General features: G+C 46.3%; 1 protein-coding gene across 1 annotated transcript in view; it reads right to left on the bottom strand.

Moving 5' to 3' along the window:
- The window catches only part of LOC124552388 (centaurin-gamma-1A), a 321,735-nt gene that overhangs the window by 86,924 nt on the left and 213,148 nt on the right, over positions 1 to 21,663 (bottom strand). Inside the window, exons 4-8 of the mRNA XM_047126650.1 lie at positions 20,303 to 20,437; positions 16,667 to 16,845; positions 9,678 to 9,824; positions 9,525 to 9,590; positions 9,340 to 9,485 (exon numbers count right to left, since the gene is read on the bottom strand). Of these exons, the coding sequence (XP_046982606.1) occupies positions 9,340 to 9,485; positions 9,525 to 9,590; positions 9,678 to 9,824; positions 16,667 to 16,845; positions 20,303 to 20,437 (673 nt within the window). The remainder of the gene's footprint in view (positions 1 to 9,339; positions 9,486 to 9,524; positions 9,591 to 9,677; positions 9,825 to 16,666; positions 16,846 to 20,302; positions 20,438 to 21,663) is intronic.

The following is a 21,663-nucleotide window of genomic DNA, read 5'->3' as shown; positions in this document are numbered from 1 at the left end:
AAAAGAGCGTTGGTCCGATGACTGGCCGTGTGTCTGGAGAAAATGATTTGGAAATTCGAAAAGAAGACGGTTCTTTTGGTGTGCAACCTGGTAGAGGGAGGAAGCGAATTGATTCGACGTCAGTGGAAGCAGTGGCCACAGCAATGTAGGAGGACACGAGTGATTGTGTGCACATTGGACATACCCGTGAGCGCGGTGTAAAATGCTACGAAACATCCTTCTTAGCTATCCATTCAAAATTACCCTTGTGCACGAGCTGCTTCCTGTTGACCTGCCAGCAAGAGAGAGACCTTTGCTTTTGAATTTCTTTCTCTCATGGGAGTGTATAATGATTGGCCGTGGAAGATTTTGTGGACAGATGAAGCCCACTTCCATCTGACAGGACATATCAATACACAAAACTGTCGAATATGGGCAACGGAAAATCCACGCGCAAATCCGCCAGTGCCACTTCATCTTGAAAAGATCACTGTCGTGCGGGTTTACGCCATCATTTACGACAGGGCCATATTTTTTTCGAAAAGACAGGTGCTTCCGGTCCTGTTAACCTGTACCGTCACTGGTTAAGCGCTACGAGTGTCTTTTGCGCAACCACGTCATTCCAGCTCTCCAACAGCGTGGATGTGTGGATGGGATCATTTTTATGCAAGATGGCGCACCTCCGCACATTGCAAATCCAGTTAGGCAGCTGCTGAAGCGCCATTTCGGAAATGCTAGAATTATCAGCCGCCACTTCCTTGCAGCCTGGCCATCCCGATCACTGATGTGACTTCTGGCTCTTGGGCTATCTGAAAGATCTGGTGTTCAGTGTTTCGATTGCAAACTTAGCTGCATTGAAGGCATGCATTGCGTAATACATTTTGAACGTGACCCTGGAAACACTTCGATCGGTAGTGGAACATGCTGTTTCTCGATTTCAACTTTTTGCAGAAAACGGTGGGCAGCATATTAAACATGTTTTGTGCGAGGTAAACGGAAATTAATAATCCAATATGATTTTGATTGATGCTTCTCATGAGGTTTTGGCCTCAGGACAATTAAAAACCGATCTGATTAATGCTTTTTATGCGGTTTTTGGTCTCAGGACAACTAAAAACCGATTTTTCCCATCCGCTGTGATATGACCTTGTCTTACGTAACTAACGGTATCACACCTGTACACCCATGCACACTGAGTAGTATAGACTGTTTAACGTCAAACGTACATCTTAGGCATTGTTGTATGATTCATTTGTCATTTGTAGTCGACCACTATGAAATTATAATGCTTAGAGCGCCATCTATTGCTGCATTTTGTAACTCTATTTTTTTTCTGCCACACGTTTTCCCCCTTTCCAATAATACAGGGTGTACATGAAGTCCGGGAACACTTTCAATTATTTATTGCACAAGAACTAAACATTATACAGATGTCATACATATTGCATTTTGAAGAGAACATTCGATATGCGAACCGTCCTCATTCAATTGTTGCAACTGCAAACAAAACTCAAAACCAGAATGAAATTTTCACTCTGCAGCGGAGGGTTGCAGGAGAGCTTCTGTGAAGTTTGGAAAGTAGGAGACGAGGTGCTGGCGGAAGTAAAGCTGTGAGGGCGGGGCGTGAGTCGTGCTCGGGTGGCTCAGTTAGTAGAACACTTGTCCGCGAAAGGCAAAGGTCCCGAGTTCGAGTCTCGGTCCGGCACACAGTTTTAATCTGCCAGGAAGTTTCATATCAGCGTACACTCCGCTGCAGAGTGAAAATCTCATTCTGGAAACATCCCCCAGGCTGTGGCTAAGCTATGTCTCCGCAATATCCTTTCTTTCAGGAGTGCTAGTTCTGCAAGGTTCGCAGGAGAGCTTCTGTGGAGTTTGGAAAGTAGGAGACGAGGTACTGGCAGAAGTAAAGCTGTGAGGACGGGGCGTACGCCGTGCTTGGGTAGCTCATTTGGTAGAGCACTTGCCCGCGAAAGGCAAAGGTCCCGAGTTCGAGTCTCGGTCCGGCACACAGTTTTAATCTGCCAGGAAGTTCCAAAGCTCAAAACGCTTGTGTTTGTCATCGTCATTGAGCTTCTGCACTAGCTACATTTTGAATGGTTTCATAGACAGCTTCTGTCGCACAATTTTCCACACTGTCATTGGAACCATTTCGAGTTCACTGGATGCACGACGCACCGATTTCATTGGACTCCTTATGAATGTCACTCGTACGCGCTCCACATTCACTCACACTGGGACGTCCGCTTCTCTTTGCCGGGCACAAGCAACCCGTCGTAACGAATTTTTTGTGCCAGTGGTAAATGGCCTTCCTTGTTGATGGCTTCTTACCGTACTTGGTTCTGAACATACGTTGAACAGCTGTAGCACACTTGTTTTTGTCGAACTCCAACACACAGAAAGCTCGCTCCGCACCTGTTTGCGACTAGCGCTGACTATCGGCAAATTACCAAACTACGCTGTGGCGGTATACATGAAAAAAAACTTTCAGGGCTTCTCTTCAAAATGACATATGCATGATATCTGTACAATGTTTGGTTATTGTGCAATAAATAATTGAAAGTGTTCCCAGACTTCATGTACACCCTGTATTTCGTTGCAATTTGACGTCATTCTGACCAGTGGTGTTATTTCTACAGCGGTTTGAAACTTTAACTTTAATTATAATCACCCTGTAGATGAGGTCAGGTTACTTGTAGTGACCAGCCTCCCTACATAAAAACTGAATCTGTGTGTGGAAACAACCCAATGGAAACATACACCGCGTTGAGGGAGCTGTGTGAGATTGTAGTACAGTATCACCCTGGTCTGATCATCTATGTGAAGGTCGGGTAAGCACCGAGGACAGCCTGACAAGTTGAAGGCCATCAAATGCAACAGAGTACACCTCTCAGGTTATTGTCAATGACATTTTGAGAGAGGATCGATGAAAAAACGTGCGAGAAACAAATATGAGGTTAGAACGTCTGGCGCTTCCGTTTATAGAATCATAACTGAAAAAAGAAGAGATGAGAAAAGTTGCTGCCAGATGGGTCCCACATGATCTGAGTTATCGAACAGAAGAACATTCTCTGAAAAGGACTGTTGCACTTGACGAAAAACTGATATGAGATTTTGAGCCAGAACTGAAGTCTCACTCGTCACATTGGAAATGTTCTGACTCTCACGCATGAAAAAATTCTGCTGCCAATAATCGAAGGTGAAACTGATGGTAACCTTTGCGTATTACACGAATGGAGTCATAACTATAAATAGAGTGCCCCAGGGGATGTCCGTAGCAGACGCGTACAGTGGAACCTTGCATAGCAAGCATAATCCGTTCCAGAATCTTACTCCTAGTGCGAAACATTCGTTAAGGATGCGGGGTACTTTTCCGGTTCAATATTATGTAAGAATCCACACCTATTTCTTTCAGTCACTGTTTACATTGCATATGTTTTACAGATTTTTCATTGATATCAAGTAATGCAGCACACTTTCTAAACAAATCAGAAGTATTTTGAATATTTTTGAACCTGCTTAGGGTTATTAAAAAAATTACAAAGAAACTGACGCAATTTTTTTTCCGAAATGCTTCCTCAAATTGAGGTACCATTTAATCCAATGTTATACATTTAAAGGAGATCAAAATTTTTACCAGATATGCATGACATGATGGTTGAGGTACTAGACCTATTTAATTCCACCTTTAATGTATATTACAAGGATAAAAATAATCACATCTTACATTTTAATTTTTATAATTTTTTTTCTAATAAAAATCTTATTTTTTTCTATAATTTAGTTGATTGCAATAAAGCTTGTGTCAACTGCATAAGTATGGACTATTGGAGGTTACCGAAAAAATTAGAGCAATGCTTTATAAATTTTAGGAAATATTTGTACCTGAATTCTGAAAAATAAAACTTGTGGGAAATTGCGAATGAAGATATGAGTCCAATTAAACTGTGACTCAGAACATTCCTGAAGCATGATCTTCATCCTGCAGCATTTCTTCATCTTCAAGCTTCCTCTTGGCATTCCTTTTGCACTTCTTGCTTCTCTGGTAACTTGAAGAGCAAATCTTTCAGCTTCATGCACCCGTTGTCTGTCACAAGCAAACAATTGATCTTCCTTATTAGAGCCACGTTATATGCCTAAATTTCTCAGGACTTACAACCTTTCTATTACTCCATCATTGAAACATATCACTGCATCTAGTACAACAACTTTTAATGTATTTAGTCCTACAAAAACGTTCTTGGGTAATCTTTCCAATATGCAATGGTTGAAACTTTCATTTGTATTCTGAGTACCCCATGAAGATATTTAGTAAGCAAAACAGGGTCACTCAGCTCTCTAAAAATTTGTTTTATTTCATTCATAACAGGCTCAGGAAGAGAATGCTTGTGATGGTATGTTTGACCACTTTATTTTGGTTTTTGGCAACCACAGCATGTCCTTTAGGACAAAGTCCGTGAACAGGATGGTCATCTGTGGACAACTTATGAAAGTCGGTGGCCCATACAGCTTTCCTCATTGTTGTAACATCATTCAGAGGTGCAGTTTGTCTGATGGCCAGTGCATAACACCTCTGACGAAGGTCTATTTCAGTTTCTGTCAATCTGCTTCGGCCAGGCAGAGATTTTCCATCAGATAGCAACTTTCCATTCATTTCTCTTCGTAGATTCCTCAATCTAGCACCCATCCTCTTTTGCACATGTCCACAACACTCCAGTTTTGTTACCGAGGAATCACCATAAACATTGAACTCATTAATTTTATTGAAAGCTACAGAGTCCACATTGGCTAGGTACTTCGTATATCTAAAACAAAAGTAAATACTAGCAAAGATAATCATTTACAAACACTAGAAACCTGCACTGTCACCAACATACACAATGTATCATACATATAATCGCTGGAAACAGAAAGTTCACAGTTCTTTTTGAAATTATATTGGTTTCTTTAACAGAAATAAAGGGGGCGTGACAGCATACATGACCGTAACTTTAAAATTTGGTATATATGGGTCATTTTTCATTTGAAACCCTATAATGTATATATCAATGTAATCAGGAAAGTACAGAATTTAATAGAGTCATAAAAAAATTTAGATTTTTTTCACCATTTATAAGTACACTGTATCGTTAAGCGAAACAATTTACCACACATGAATTAAAACAAAATACAAAACTGTGTTCTATGCAGAAAAAGTCCTAAAAGTTTTATCTCGGAACCACATTCAATAACGCATTCTGGCCAAAGCTTCTTCCAAGCAGAAGTGAGAGTTCTCTCGGTGACCCCTTTCTACGCCTTTTCGATCATCTTGACACAGGCAACGATGTTGAAGTGTTATTTTCTAAACTCTCTGAGAGTGAGATTGATAGCTTCAGTCAGCTCAGAGCAATGCTCGAAGAGTGCTTTAGTGTAGAGCTTCTTAAAGTTAGAGATGATCTGCTGTCCATAGGCTGCAGTAACGGAGTGGTGTTGGGAGGCAGAAATTGGATATCACTAAATTGAAATTCTTCAAGGAGGTGATCTTGTAGGCCGGGAGAATGGGCAGGAGTGTTGTCTACAACATGAAAGGCATGGAGTGGCAGATTCACCTAAAGCAAATATTTTTTCACCAAAGGACCAAACAATTAATTGAACCAATCACAAAAAGGTCACGTGTCACCAAAGCCTTGATGTTGGACCTCCACATCACGTTTAACCTGCTCTTCTGGACTTAACACTTCTCGAAAGCTCGTGGAGTTTCTGAATGATAACAAGAAGCTGTTTAATTTTCAAATCGCCGTTTGCGTTGGCACAGAATAGCAGTGTGAGAGGATCTTGAAGTTGCTGATGAAGTTCTCTGCTGCCTTTGTGTCGGAGATGTCTGCTCCGTCGTCCCTCACAACGCTGTTCTTCTCGAACCGCCTACCACTTCTCTTAAACACTTCGGCCGCTGATTGTCCTGGCGTCTTCTCGACGAGGTCGGCGAAAATCATTCTCGCCTTCTCACAAATGATGTTCTCGTTAATAGCGTCGCCCTGCAATTGCTTTCATTTGTCCATATAAGGAGCAACCTTTCCACATCGTCCAGAATATAAAACCGTTGTTTAGGTACTCTCGTTCGTCACTCCCTTTGAAGCACCTATCTCCTTAATCTTGTCTTGTCCTTGTTCTTGAGGATAATGCAAATAGTTGATGTAGACCGATTGTATGGACATGCTAAATCAGCAACATTCACACCACGTTCGCGTTTATCAATGATTTTACGTTTTATTTCTAGGGTCATTTTGTTTCTTTTATGGTCGTCTTCTTGCTGCTTTATCTTCGGGGACATTTCTCGCATACAGTACTCGTACGAGCCCCACGTCTTTGGTTTGTTTCCCAACCCGGTGGGAAATGTTTAGATACAACTGTTGAAACTTCTAGTCAGATGACTTGGGTAATCAGATAGCGCAACAATGAAGGTGCCCGATCCGAAGTACAGAAGTTGACAAACTGTTGGGAAGCTGTCATAAGCAAGAATGGAGATTATATTGATGGCCCGTAAAAGTATTTTGTAAAATAAATTATCTAACAGTGTACATAGGTTATGAAATGACCCTTGTATAAAACGGGACTTAAAAATGTATGTCTCCCTCCCTCCCTATCTATTCATCATCATCTAGTTTCATATCATGAATTTTCCTAGACATCCTCATCTCATCCTCTCTCTTCACTTACCGATGCCAGTTTGAACTTTTTTCGTCACTCTTCATTTGTAGAGGTTCTCGTGTGTTATCATCCTATCCATTCCACTTTTCATTTTTTCCATTTCTGTTAACCTACTGACTTCTCAAAAGCTTCATTTCACATGTGAGCATCTTTCTAGTAGAAATGTTCACAAATTTACCACAAATCCTTCTTTGCTTTTCACACTACTGCACGGCTCATGCTCAACCTTGTTAAATATACGGTGTGATAGGAGGAAAGCTACAAAGTTTGATGGGTGACAGTCTTGCTGATTGTGAACAAAATACACACATCAAAAAAGTTTTGCATCACCCTCGTTCCCAGAACTCCTGAAGATAGACGTTGTCTGTGGATATTGTATCACAGACTCAGTCCCTTTGACTGTTCAGAGATGTCACTAAACCCGCCCAAAGATGTAAACAACCATGCATGAGCAGCGCCTATTAGACGGAGGGGGTCCGACAGCCGATCACTTCCATTCATTCCACCAGGAAGGAAGTACACGGCTCGTGATGTCTGTAGTTCAACCATGCCTAGACGGTCAATACCACGGTGAATGTTTCTCGGACATGGAGCAGATACAGGGAGACAGGAACTGTCGATGACATGCCTCGCTCAGGCCGCCCAAGGGCTACTACTGTAGTTGGTTGACCGATATCTACGGATTATGGCTCAGAGGAACCATGACAGCGACGCCACCATGTTGAATAATACTTTTCGTCCAGTCACAGGACGTCGTGTTACGACTCAAACTGTGCGCAATAGGCTGCGTGATGCGCAACTTCGCTCCCGACGTCCATGTTTGCAACCACGACACCATGTAGCGGGGTACAGAAGGGCCCAATAACATGCCGAATGGACCGCTCAGGACTGGCACCACGTTCTCATCACCGACGAGTGTCGCATATGCCTTCAACCAGACAATCGTCGGAGACGTGTTTGGAGGCAATCCGGTCAGGCTGAACGCCTTAGACACACTGTCCAGCGAGTGCAGCAAGGTGGGGATTCCCTGCTGTTTTGGGGTGGCATTATGTGGGGCCGACGCACGCAGCTGGTGGTCACGGAAGGCGCCGTAACGGCTGTACGAAACATGAATGCCATCCTCAGACCAATAGTGCAACCATATCGGCAGCAAATTGGCGAGGCATTCGTCTTCATGGACGACAATTCGCGCCCCCATCGTGCACATCTTGTGAATGATTTCCTTCAGGAAACGACATCAGTCGACTAGAGTGGCCAGCATGTTTTCCAGATATGAACCCTGTCGAACATGCCTAGGATAGATTGAAAAGGGCTGTTTTCGGACGACGTGACCCACTAACCACTCTGAGGGATCTACGCCGAATCTCCGTTGAGAAGTGGGACAATTTGGACCAACAGTGCCTTGATGAACTTGTGGATAGTATGCCACGACGAATACAGGCATGTATCAATGCAAGAGACTGGGTATTAGAGGTACGAGTGTGTACAGAAATGTGGACCACCAGCTCTGAAGTTCTCGCTGTATGGTGGTACAACAGGCAATGTGTGATTTTCATGAGCAGTGAAAAGGGCGGAAATGATGTTTATGTTCATGTCTATTCCAATTTTCTGTACAGGCTCCGGAACTCTCGGAACCGAGGTGATGCAAAACTTGTTTTGATTTGTGTACTTCATACGGACATGATCTTTATTTCAAATGGTTTCTGTGATAGAAGGACTTCTATATATTTTTCTTGAACAACTCTAAAACGGCACGCTCCAGAGAAAACATGCCACAGTATAAGATAAAACTATATTATCTACGAGAATGATGTGGGCTGGAGCAATGAAATAAAATTTGTGCCAACATCGGGATTCGATCCTGTGTCCCCTGGTCACTAGGCAGGTGCGCTATCCCTTGCACTTGCACTACACTGGTTCGAAATGGCGTTAATACTGCCTGTAGCTCAGGTGTCTATGATTTGTCATATATATTTGATGTTCCTGAGACATATTGAGTCTGACCTTTATGTACAATAATGACACAACCTGAAGCAACGAACTGAAGTTTACACCAGTGCCAAGATTAGAACCCGGGTGTCCTGCTTACTAGGAGGTGGGACTGCCGGTTTGTCAACGTGGTGCAGTGGATAGTGCATCTGCCTAGTAAGCAGAAGACCTGGGTTCGAATCCCGGTGCTGGTACAAATTTTAGTTCATTACTTCAGCCCTGATCATTATCGTAGATAAATATGACACTCAATACGTCTCAGGAACATCAGCCATACGTTATGAGCTATATTTAATTTTCTACAAAAAAGATCGTATTCATTTTTTCTTTAGGAATAATGGTTCGTGTGAAGAGAATACTGAAAATCTGGTGCAAACATGTGCTGTATCTGAGGTAGTTTTTGTATACCAATCTGAAGTAGTTTCCTGACTTGATAGGACACAAGTGACCCATATCAAATAGTTCATCTCAACTTCCTCTACACGACTGTGTAACATTGTAAAGAATGATAGTGCCTGAGTAATACAGAAAATAATAATGCACTTTAAATGTACTATACTGGAAACCATTCAGAATATGGCATATTCGAAGCCTGTACCTTTCCTCCTGACTCACCCTGTATGCTTACGAGAGACTGGAAAACACAAGTGTCTTGCCTTAACACTGAGGGCGCCGGGCGGAGCCTACCTGGAGGTGGTGGGGGTGGAGGAGGGCGTGGGCAGGTCCTTGTCGCGGCCCTGCGCGGGCGGCTGCAGGTTGTCCAGCGCCTTCACGTTGTTGTTGTCGTGCGGCGCGGCCTCCAGCTGCCGGTTCGAGTCCTGCTGGGCCGGCTGCTGCGAGGCGGGGGCGGGGGCGGGCGCGGGGGCGGAGGCGCGGTGCTTGCCGGCCGACGACAGGGTGTGCACCTGCCGCAGCGTGCCCGCCACGCTCGCCGCCTCCTGCGGAAGAAGCAGCGAGTCGGCGCAATGTCCAGCCCGTGGCCCAGACGCGTGGCGGTGCGGTGCGGCGCGGCCGAGGCAGCCTACCTTGTGGGTGAGGGTGCTGGCGTGGTTGGGGGAGGCGGAGGCGGCGGCGGCGGAGGCGGAGGCGGCCACCAGGCTGGGCTGGCTGCCCCCCAGCAGCGTGCAGCTGCTGCCGTTGTTGGTGGGCGACGCCGCCTGCTGCTGCTGCTGCTGCTGCTGCTGCTGGAACACAGTGCCACGAGGCTTTGTACCGTGTCACTTCCTGCTCTTAACAGCCCGTAGGTGTCCTGCGCAACTGTGAATGCCAGAGCCGGTACCCAGGGACTGGAGCTATTTTCCGATCTGGGAACGAAAGGACGCTCTTTCCTTAAACAATGTGTTCACACGGACAAGAAAAAAATAAAAATAAAAACAAATTTCCGGATTTCCCGGTTAAACATGCACTTTTTTCCCGGGTGAAAATACACTTTCTCCTGGGTGAAAGCACATGTATTTAGTGGTAAGTGACACCAAGACTTAATTTGCGCCGGAACGCGTTCCAGGCCGGTCGGAGTGGCCGAGCGGTTCTAGGCGCTACAGTCTGGAGCCGCACGACCGCTACGGTCGCAGGTTCGAATCCTGCCTCGGGCATGGATGTGTGTGATGTCCTTCGGTTAGTTAGTTCTAGGGGACTGATGACCTCAGCAGTTGAGTCCCGTAGTGCTCAGAGCCATTTGAACGCGTTCCGGCACCTCACAGGGACCCTTTACTTTTTTTTAAACATTTCAGCACCGGAGATTTGAAATAATACAAGTGTATTAAATCGCAACGTAACTATAATTTGCCGCTGCGCCAGCACAAGTGAACGTGACAATGGGTCGCCAACGTGATGTGACTGGCAGGAGGTAGCATGTGTGTGTTTTAATGCCGCCGCAACCAGCGTTGATGCTGCCGCCATTATTATTACTATGCTGAAGTTACGTGCCGATTGTTCATATGAGGGGACCCGCTGCTTGGCGCGGTCAGTGGCGCCGCGGAGTAAAGTTGTGTCAAGGCCGCCAAAAATTACAAACAACAATAGTGGTTTTTCAATTAAATTTTTACACGTAGACTCTCGTGTTAATTAAATGATATAGACCTTTCTCTTTGGCTATTGACATAGAAACTACTTAATTATTTTACGAGTGTAAAATTAAGTCATAGATATATTTTATTCTATTAGTTACGTTTTACATTTAGAAGTGAATTTATTCGACGTAACGATCAGCTGCTATTGTACAAAATGCACACGGAATTAACGTTTCGTGAAGACGTGGGAAATCTGAATTGTACGAGACCCAGATGGAGCAGGAATATCTTCATCATTGTTAACCGCTAAATGCCTTGTTGATTAAGACTGAACACACGTTCATAGAGCAGCTACAAAGCAACTGTTCGAACGTTGCGGATGGCAGCATTTGAAAACATGATGGCATAGTCACGAAGACTACCGACTTGTGCCAATACGTATGAAGCATAACTATGGGCCAAAGTGACACTGGTACGGCGGCAGGCGGTGGCAGCTGTTGTTTATATTGGGACCTTGTGGTGTTATGATTTTGATTATATTACGGTTTTAAAACCTGAATTTCAGAACAGTGTTTTCTAAAAAATGATTTCTCATTGTAAATCTTATCACAAGTCTCTTTCTGCGGTCGGTCGGTGTGTGTATGTGTGTGTGGGGGGGGGGGGGGGGGAGGGAGGAGTGGTAGAAGGCGGCGAAGGGGGCGCGTTCCGGCACTTAAAAGTTTAGAAATTAAGCGCTGAGTGACACTACACTTTCCCTTGGAGCTGTAAGACGTATCAATCCTTTTTGAAGGTAAAAGTCTGGAATAGAGCCTGTGGCATACTTATGGACTTGTTTCGTGATGGAATGTTGTCAGCGCTTGTCGTGAAGTATGATGGGGAAAAAAAAGAGATCAGCTGTTTGTGTTACGCAGCTAACAAGAGAGCAGCAGACAGACGACGCCATTCCAAGTAATTCATTCGGGATAAAGTGTGAAACGTTGCTGTAAACAAGGATTATAATTTTAATTGCTCTCTGTCTGAGTGGCAGGTATTTGAACCCTGCTAGTAGTATCTGCAAACTACGGGCAGCGTCGCAACCCAGGATACATTCGAAAAGCATGGGATATACATCAAATGAATTCGCAATTGCGAATGAAGACTACCGTCAGCTGTAGAATAGAATGACGACAATGAAAATTTGTGCCGCGCCGGGGCTCTTCGTAGACGCACGGTTGACAACATATGGAAGTTTGGGTGTGGCCGTGAGTCGTGCACGGATAGCCAAATGGTGAGGCGATAAGCGGGAAACCCGGGTTCGAGTCCCGGTCCTGTGAAAGTTTCCGTAGTCGTCACTGCAGTCTACAGCTGACAGTAGTCCTCATTCGCAATTGCGAATTCGTGTGATTTGTTTCGTAACGGTTGTGGTCGCAGCAGTGCGTGCATGTCCAAAGGAGCTTTGCATCGTAATAATACAGGCATTGCAATATCGTATAACAAGGAATATATTTTCTATTCTGTGTTGCTACACAACCGATCTACGCGAACACCCTAAGTGAGTCGATCAAAGTTTTTAAATTAAATATTGGGAGAAGGTACGTGGATCAATGTTTTTTAATTAAATCCTGGGAAAATTTAGGTGGATCAACGTTTATCAACACATCGAATGTGCGAATGAATTACTGATGTAAAATGATCCACCTATCTTCTCCCGTTTCTGAAGTAAAGTAAACATTGATCGTTGATCCACTTGCTCCGCTTTTCCTGCACTTCCAGATGATGCCGTGCAATCTTTGACCCTTTAAGTGCCATTTTAGCATCACACTTGATACATTTTCCTGTCACTGCAATCAATCCATGAGACATGCACCAACGGACGACGTCGTCGTGCATTAGCCTTTAGCAGTCCACTTTATATCACTTATTGCCATAATCAAAAAATGGTTCTCTAGGAACTCGTTAATAGAAAAACAGCGAACAAGGCAACCGTTTCAGTTTCGGAGCTAGAAATATTTCAGTTCTCGCCTCTTATTGGTTTTGTCAGAGTCATCCCATTGGGTACGCGAGACTGACGTGTTGCCAACTTAAGAACAATAGATAAGAACCGCTGTGACAACCGCTGGCCCTGATCTCGACTTTAACCCAAAAGACAACGCGTTTTCGATAGATCTTTAATGCGCGACGACATGTACAATTGCGAATTTTCGTACAAAAGTATAAATACGAATCCACCAAATACAGCACGGTAACTTCCGAAGCGCTGCGCTTTTGTCAGCCAGTCGTAGCTCACGTCGCGTGATTTCCCCGGCCAATGACAGCAGGTATTTAGAGCATTAGTCACACGATGTAGTCAGCCAATAGCAGCCTCACAGTTAAATAGTGCGAACACACAGGCGGGAAACGTTCATGGTTTAAATTAATTTACATACAGTGTACCTGCAAGAAAAACTAAGCTTTTCAATATATAAGCCCTAAGTAATATTGGTCTTCTTTAGTGAGGGTTACCCTTAAATAAAATTTTACATAACGGCGTAAATGGCTGGTCTTCTGGGCCCGGAATTTTTTAAGTTGTGGTCTCAAAGCGTTTAAGTTTTGAATGACAGTCAAACTCCCCGTGATTTAAGAAATTCATCGCACATTCTCACACGCAACATAATTCATCTTGCGTAAAAGGAAAATTATATTAAAGGTAAGGCTTTTCAAACCATCATTCGCAATATTTGCCCGCGACGTGTTGGAAATGTGAACTATTGTGACATCACGCTGATCGAAAGTAATTTGTTGTTACGAAGTAACTGCATAGTATTCATCCTAAAGCCTTTGGCACATTTTACTGTCCGCGCGACAGTAGCGGGCGAAAGCAAAATTCTTTGCTAGAGGATCAGTTATTACCAGTTTAAATTACAAATGGCTCTGAGCACTATGGGACTTAACATCTGTGGTCATCAGTCCCCTAGAACGTAGAACTACTTAAACCTAACTAACCTAAGGACATCACACACATCCATGCCCGAGGCAGGATTCGAACCTGCGACCGTAGCAGTCACGCGGTTCCGGACTGCGCGCCTAGAACCGCTAGACCACCGCGGCCGGCTTTAAATTACAAAACTTCAATTGAAAACTAAAACAATTCCTAAAATCCTAAAAAATCCAGGCTTTTCCTGGATGAAAAAATTCCCACATTTTCGCAATTTCCCCGCTTCCCGGGGTGTATACACCCTTTAAACCTCCTAAATTAATTGTAGTGTGGGCCCACTAAGGTTCCTTAAGGGCTAGCGAGTTTCCCATTACGTCAGTTACTTTCCAGGTTCTGCTGGAAAGAAACTTCCGGAAGTCGCGGCTGAAAGCAGCACTTCGCACAGTGGTGCTTCTAGTGGAAGCAGGAAATGGCCAGTCTGAAAGCCTGCGGCCGGCACCCGGAGCTAGACAGCAGAAAAGCGGCGAGACAAATTCGGTCGTCTGGGATGGAGGTGGTGCTTCAAAATGCATAGGACGAAATATGAACAGCTGCAAGAATCTCAAACTGCATTCCCAGGCGCGGGTGTGGTATTCTGATGGAGGCGTATCCGGTTTCCTGGATGAGTGGTACACTTGGAGCGAGTGAGTGTGTGGTCAGCAGGCAGAGCGCCATACGAGGTTGTGGAGTCACAAGCTAGCGGGGGTGGTGTTTCATAAAATGACAGACTTCGCGAGGTTTAGCCCCAGCAAAACCACGAGGGAAGGGGGTACTTTATGCCCTAACAACATCCTTTTCAAATAAACACTTATGTATTAAAAGGGTCCAGCACCCGTTCTAAATCTTAGCAGTAGCAACGCGTTTTCCTTAATGTGTGTACACGGGGGAGGGGCACGTTGCGAACACCACAAAATTTTTAAAAAAATGCAGATTCTGTTAATTATCGTTAAGTTTTATCCACAACGTACTTTTAAAGATATACATATGTCTAAGAAGGGTCCTGAACATAAAAATATCGGCTGGCCGGTGTGGCCGCGCGGTTCTAGGCGCTTCAGTCTGGAACAGCGTGACCCCTACGGTCGGAGGTTCGAATCCTGCCTCGGGCATGGATGTGTGTGATGTCCTTAGTTAGGTTTAAGTAGTTCTAAGTTCTAGGGTACTGACGACCACAGATGTTAAGTCCCATAGTGCTCAGAGCCATTTGAACCATAAAAATATCGATATGACATCTGTTGCGAAAAGTCACATTTACTACTAACAAGGGCACCATACGAACTTCGCCTCACCGACTTGATTCATTTCGACAGAATGCAGAGGGCGCATGTGAATATGAAGCTGCAAGGAGTGCAGTTTTGAAGCGACGAGGGCTTGGGACGACAAGTGTGCCTTACTTCCTACAGAAACTTGGGAGAACCGGGTTCCTAGTATCCTTGTGTAGCCATGGAAGATTCATTTCGAGAAGAATTTTGATCAGCTAGGTCAACGGCCTTGCCGCAGTAGTAACTCCGGTTCCCGTCAGATCATCGAAGTTAAGCTCTGTCGAGCACGGCTAGCACTGGGATGGGCCACCGTCCAGGTCTGCCGAGTGCTGTCGGCAAGCGGGGTGCACTCGGCCCTCGTGAGGCCGACTGAGGAGCTACTCGACTGAGAAGTGGCGACATCGGTCACGAAAACTGACAACGGCTGGGGGAGTGCTGGGCCTCTCTGTATCCGCATGCCAGTCGGCCACGTCGGGCCTTCGAGGCCTGTTCGGACGGTGTTCGTTTCATCAGCTGGCGAAACTCGACGATTTTCTGTAAAACACGGGAGGAAGTTATCTTAAGGTATACCGTCTTACCAAAAGTATACACACATTCCTTCGTACAGCGGAATTCACTACCAGATGACACGAGAGGCGGAACCGCCTGTATAAAACGAGATGGGGAGTATCGTGTTGTTACAGGAACAGCGGACTAGGTCGATTAGGAGAGACCGCTGACTTCGAAAGCGGGCCAGTCACTGGATGTCGCCCGAGTAACAAATCCACCAGGGACATTTCAGCTTTTCTGTAACTGTCCAAGTCTGATGTGATTGTGGAGTGCAAACTGGAAAAGAACAACCGCTGCCACACCGAGAATAGGCGAACCTCACGAACTAGCGGACAGGGACCAACCAGCATTGTGGAGCGCCGTCGTAAAACTAGCGTGAAATTAGTGGAGGGAATCACTGGACAGTTCCCAAGTGCTACCAGTGGTCCAGCTGACGCAGGGAGTTGAAGAGGATGGGGTACGATGGTCGAGCAGCCTCTCATTCCTGTAGTCAGTGCTAAGCAATGTTTGAGGTGGTGAAGAGCTACGCCACTGGACGGTGAACGACTTTAAGCGAGTGATTTTGGGAGAAAAATCACGCCCGTATCGCGTGGCAATGCCATGGAACAGTTTTGGATTTGGCAAATGGCTGGAGAACGTTACCTGCCTTCGTGTGTAGCACTAAGACTGAAGTGCGGAGGAGGTGGTGTAGCGGTAATGGGTGTTTTTTTTTGTGATTCGGGTGTGGTCTCCTTACTGCGCTTAAGAAAACACTAACACGGAATTATATAAACACATTTACAGCCTTGCGTATTGCGTACAGAAGGGGAACAGTTTGAAGGCTACGATTCTTCCAGCGCGACAGAGAGCAGCACCTGTGACACAATGGTTTGTGGACAATAACATTCAGGAATTGGACTGGCCTGCCAAGAGTCCCGAACTGAACCCACTGGAACGCCTCTGCTGTGAGTCAGAACGTCAACTTCGCTCCAGACCGCAGCGTCCAACATCAACATCACTACCTTCTCTGGTTTCCGCTCTTGAGGAAGAATGGGCTGCCATTCCTCCAATGATACGGATACATTTTATTGAAAGTGTCGCCAGCACGTTGTCCATATTGTGTCATCTGGTAGCTGGCCCGATACTTTTGGCAAGGTAGCTTGTTTTGCAGTCCTCCTTTGCGTATACTAGAAATACGTATTAATTTATTCTATTAAAATAATTAGGACAGTCTACACACACGATGACTTCAATTGTGGAAGGTGACGAGAAGGTGCGCTACTCACCAGCTGGTGCTGCGAAGACGGCCTCTGCACCGTGGGCGCCGGAGCCTGCGGGACGGCGAAGTGCGGCGCGCCGCTGGGCGTCGGGGGCCGCGAGCCGCCTCCGGGGGCGGCCGGGGGCGGCGCGGGCGCGGGGGCGGGCACCGCCGCCGCCAGGCGCTGCGCCACGATCTTCTGGCACGCTGCAGCACCGTACCGACACACGTCAGCGCGCTACGTTACAGCGCGAGCACCGTAGCTCGGCGCGCCGCGCGGGCATGCCGGGAGCGACGGGATAGGGGCAATCTGTTAAACTCGCTCCCAGCAGCCCTCGCGCGGAGTGCCGAGCTACGGTGCGCGCACGGAGCATCTGTACATACACATTCGAGCTCAAAAAACGCCATTATTACTATTTTCTTTCTTAGTTCATTTGCTTATTAAGCGCGGGGAAAATATCTTTATAGCTCTGTACGTGCTCTAAACACCCTTATCTTTTTCTCACGATCAGTATGTTAGATATAAGATTGTGGCAGGTAAACAGTTGCACAGCCTCCCGGAATAACACTTGTCCAAATTTCCACAACAGGATTCCAGGGGAACTGTCATTTTCGTTTCTCACATTTGATTTAAATTCCCCACGCATTTCACAGGCCGTTTACGGTAGTACCAGCACGCCTCCGAAATCACTCCATGTCTCCTGCCACGCCTGCTCGACTCCAAACACCACTCGAGCGCTTCCTCGCCTGACAAACCGACGTACCCGCGTGTCTTTCTTCGGGTCGCGAAAGATGTGTAAGCCACACGGTGGAAGATCCGGGCTGTACGGAAGATGTTGTAGTCTTTCTCAACCGCATCGCTGAAGGGCAGCCTCCGTCCGATTGGCTGTGTGGGGGCGGGCGTTATCGTGCAGCAGGATGATTCCGTCCAACAGTCCGAGGACAAAGGGCACAACCGGTAGTGGAAACAGCCCACACCTCTTCCGCCATGGTGGTTCACACAAGTCTCGGGAAGGCCACGATGGCCTCATCCTTCGACTGCAGGCGCCTTCTACTCGTCGAGTTCCTCGAGCGTGGAGCCGCGATCAATGCGCAGCGCTATAAAGACACTTTGCAGAAATTGCGTCGCACCATGAAGTCAGAATGTCTAGGAATGGTGTCAGGTGGAATGATCCTGTTTCACGACAACGCCCGCCTGCCCCCACACCGCCAATCACTTCGGCGACTTGGTTGGGAAACCGTAAGATCCTCATTACTACATGGATCTTTCACCGTGTGGTTTTCACTTGTTTGTCGACTTGAAGAAAGACACGCGTGGACGTCACGTTAGTCAGGAAATGCGAGAGTTGTGGGCATGTGAGTGGCCGACCGCGTTCTACGAAACAGGAATTTATCGTCTCGTCTCCCAGTGGTATAAATGCCTTAACGTGCGTGCTTACTGATTTATAATGAAACGATTCCACGGTGCCGCTGTGGCGGGTGCTCCGTTTTGACAGCCGTTTATATTAGGCTGCTGTATAGATTCTCAGCGTTTTTGCTTTGCGTGTTGGTGTTGTGGTTGCCATGGGTTTAGTAATCGATCATTTTTTATTTGCTATTCCAGTTTATATATTTTCATTTCATCATCTGGAGAAAGTAAATGGAGCTGTGGACGCTAGAAAATAGAGTGCCAAGTTGGATAGTCGGAACATTTCGAACATATTCTTGTGTTTGAGTTCCACAGATGGGTGACAGCGGCGAAGCGAGCGAGAACCGTTTGCGTCGTGTTTGGGAATAATGGCACTGGACAGAGCACGGCAAGAAAATGGGTTTCTCGTTTGAAGGAGGACATTAGTAACTCTACGTGTTCAGGAAGATCTTCGGGGTTCGATGAATATCGTTTAAACGCATTAATCCACAATGATCCACGTCAGTGTACTTGAGATCTGGGAAATGTGATGAGCTGTTATCATTCGACTATCGTGCGACATTTGCATGCAGTGGGGAAGGTTCAAAAAATCGGGTGTTTGAGTACCGCATGCTCTAACAATGAGTCAACCTTACAAAAATCGGCGCTTGGCAACAACACCGACCATTCCTATAGCCTGTAATGTTACTGGTGACTATAAATGGTGTCTTTACGCTAACATAAGGAAAAGAAAGGAATGGTTGAGCCGAAATAAAGCAGCAACTGCCCGTACAAAGAGCTGCGCGCACCCACAGAAGATGACGTTATGTCACTGGTGGGACAGCCACGCTGTGGTGTACTACGAACCACTACTGCTGACTCTTCCTTTCACAATTGAGACGTCATGTGGGCACAGTCCAAGAACAACGACCGGGAATACTGCTTTTTGCTAGACTGACAAGAAACATTACACAGGGGTTGGTTTGGAAAGTCAATCCGCACCGACCTTATTCCCATGATCTTGCGCCCTTAATTTTGCCCTTTTTTTGCTCTCTGTCTCACAATCTTCACGAAACTTCCTTTCGAGATGAAAATGCACTCCGAACGAATTCTTCGCCTCAAAACCACGTGATTTTTACAATTAGAGCTGAGAAGTTACTCTAGCGTTGGCAGACTGTTGTAAATAGTGAAGGAGAATATATTATAAATGACTCAAGTCTCTGTTATGTGTATCTGTTGTGTCCGTTAAACTTGTGAAAAAAAGCTACGACCTGATGCACCAAATCAACATTACAGAGTGCGAAATATTCACCCTCCTGAAAGAGACATTCCGTATTGTGAGACAGGCGTAGTGTGTAATGTGGTAAGGTGTAGCACTCACTCTCCTACAGACGTGGTTCACATTGGGACAGTAGTGCGTGTGGTGCACTCGCCCTCCTGAACATTTGCTATTGTAAGACAGGTATAGTGTAGTGCAGCAGTGTAGTTCAGTGTAGTGCAGTGCAGTGCAGTGTAGTGTGGCAAAGTCTAGCACTCACTATGCTGGAGACGTGCATTCATATTGGGAGATGAATATACAGTACTGTAGACGTGTAAAGCACTCACCCTCCTGAGTGAAGTGCTGCACAGTGTAAGAGATGTTGATGTTTCGTTTGTGGGGCGCTCAACTGCGCGGTATCAGTTTGGACACAGTCCAATTTTTACACAGTCCAATCTAGCCACTGTCACGAATGACGACGACGATGATGATGATGATGAAATGATGGGGACAACACAAACACCCAATCCCCAGGCAGAGAAAAATCCCCAACCCCGTCGGGAATCGAACGCGGGACCCCGTGATTCGCATAGTGTAAGAGAGGTGTGGTGTAGTGCAGTATGGTGTTGCAGAGTGTAACACTCACTGTCTTGGAGACATAGTCTACATTGTGATTTGTACTGCACCTGTTTGGAGCACTCACCTTCCTGAATGAGGCACTCTGTACTGTGGCAGGGTGTAGGATCCACTTCCTAAAGACGTGCTTCACATTGGGAGATGAGTGAATCGTACCGTAGACGTGCGGAGTACTCACCCTGCATAATGAAGTGCTCCGTACTGAGAGACAGATATAACACAGTGAAGCGTAGAGTAGTGTAGTGTGGCAGAGTGTAGCAATCACTGTGCTGGAGACGTGATCAATATTGTGAGATTACCGTACTGTGCTGCAGACGTGTGGTGTACTCACCGTCCTGAATGAAGTGCATCGCACTGCGGGAGAAGCGTAGTGTGGTACTCACCGTCCTGGAAGACGCGCTCGACGTTGAGGCCGTAGGTGGCGCACGTCTCGTAGTAGGAGCAGCGCTTCAGGTCGGCCGCCAGCTTCCGCGCGCGCGCGTCGTCAATGACGCGCGGGTTGCTCTCGCTGATGGCGTCTGCACAGCAAGCCAAACACACACGGGGTCAGCAGGCTGCAGGTCAGCGGCAGGCGGGCTGCAGTGGGGGGGCTGCTGACTGGCTGGACTCGCCGACAACTTCAGGGCGAGCGACTGTGCGGTAGGAGACTAGCCTGGCTGGGACACGTTCTCTGGACGGATGCCGGAGGTGCGACGAAGACCACGGGAGAGATTGAACAGGTGTATCTCACACTGGCTGACATAAAAGGTAAATCACCCAGAAGTGAAGGGGGAGGAAGGGGGGGGGGGGGGGGAGACGACGAAATGAAACCGCACAGGCTGAGGTGATGGTATGCTGTTTTCTTGCGGTGATTACAAAATCTTGTCCTTGTTGCTGCTTCACATTTGATGTTTATTCTGTGCGCCGGTGAGGTTTCTAACCGTCCTGGCAGATGGCGGAGCCGTAGTACAGCGTCAAAATGGCGTCTACATACGACTCACGTTACAAGCAAGCGTACTGTTATTGAATTGCTGTGTGCAGAAACGTTTGTGTGAAGTGTAAGGCGATGCTGCAGTTGATAGGAGTACAGTTGGGCGATGGCTAAATAAAGCTACAGCCTCGGGAAATGCAGAAACAGAGCTCCACGATCAGCCACGCTCTGAACGTCCTGTCACAGCCACTGCTCCAGACGTGCTGTATCGTGCGGATGCCATTATTCGTGCTTAAAGATTCTCTATCGGGAACACGCTTTGAAGATGACGAGTGTGTCAGTCGTGCAGTGAAAACATGGCTACGCTTACACAACAAGAGCTTTTGCCAGCAGGAAGTACATGCTCTTCTAAAAGTAGGGTAAATCAGAATGTCAGTGGTGTCTGTAGCAGGATTCGAGTGCGAGTCATTTACGAGACATCGCATTTTGACAAGTTCATGCACCGATACTTGTCTGTGCCATTCAACCTGTGTAGTTGCTGTTATATTTCCTTACAGTCTGCTTGTCACTGCGACTTGCTGGTCAGACAGTGTGTGACGGTCCAGCAGTAGGTGTGAGTGGACGATGGGATTTACCAACGCAGAAATAGCCGACGTGCTCGTCGTACATGGGGTGTGCTGGAAGAATGCGGTTCGTACTTGTACGGTGGATACTGCAAGATATCTCAATAGACGTGAAAACTCTCGGCAGTTATTTATCAATCTCTTCAACCAGTTACGTGAAAGTGGCAGTGGAACATCAAGACAACGTAACAGCACGAAACAGGTGCCGACA

This window comes from Schistocerca americana, chromosome 10, assembly GCF_021461395.2.
Source record: "Schistocerca americana isolate TAMUIC-IGC-003095 chromosome 10, iqSchAmer2.1, whole genome shotgun sequence".
In the NCBI taxonomy this organism is placed as follows: Eukaryota; Metazoa; Arthropoda; class Insecta; order Orthoptera; family Acrididae; genus Schistocerca; species Schistocerca americana.
The sequence above is the reverse complement of the archived record's forward strand: the minus strand, read 5'-3'. Positions and strand labels throughout refer to the sequence as shown.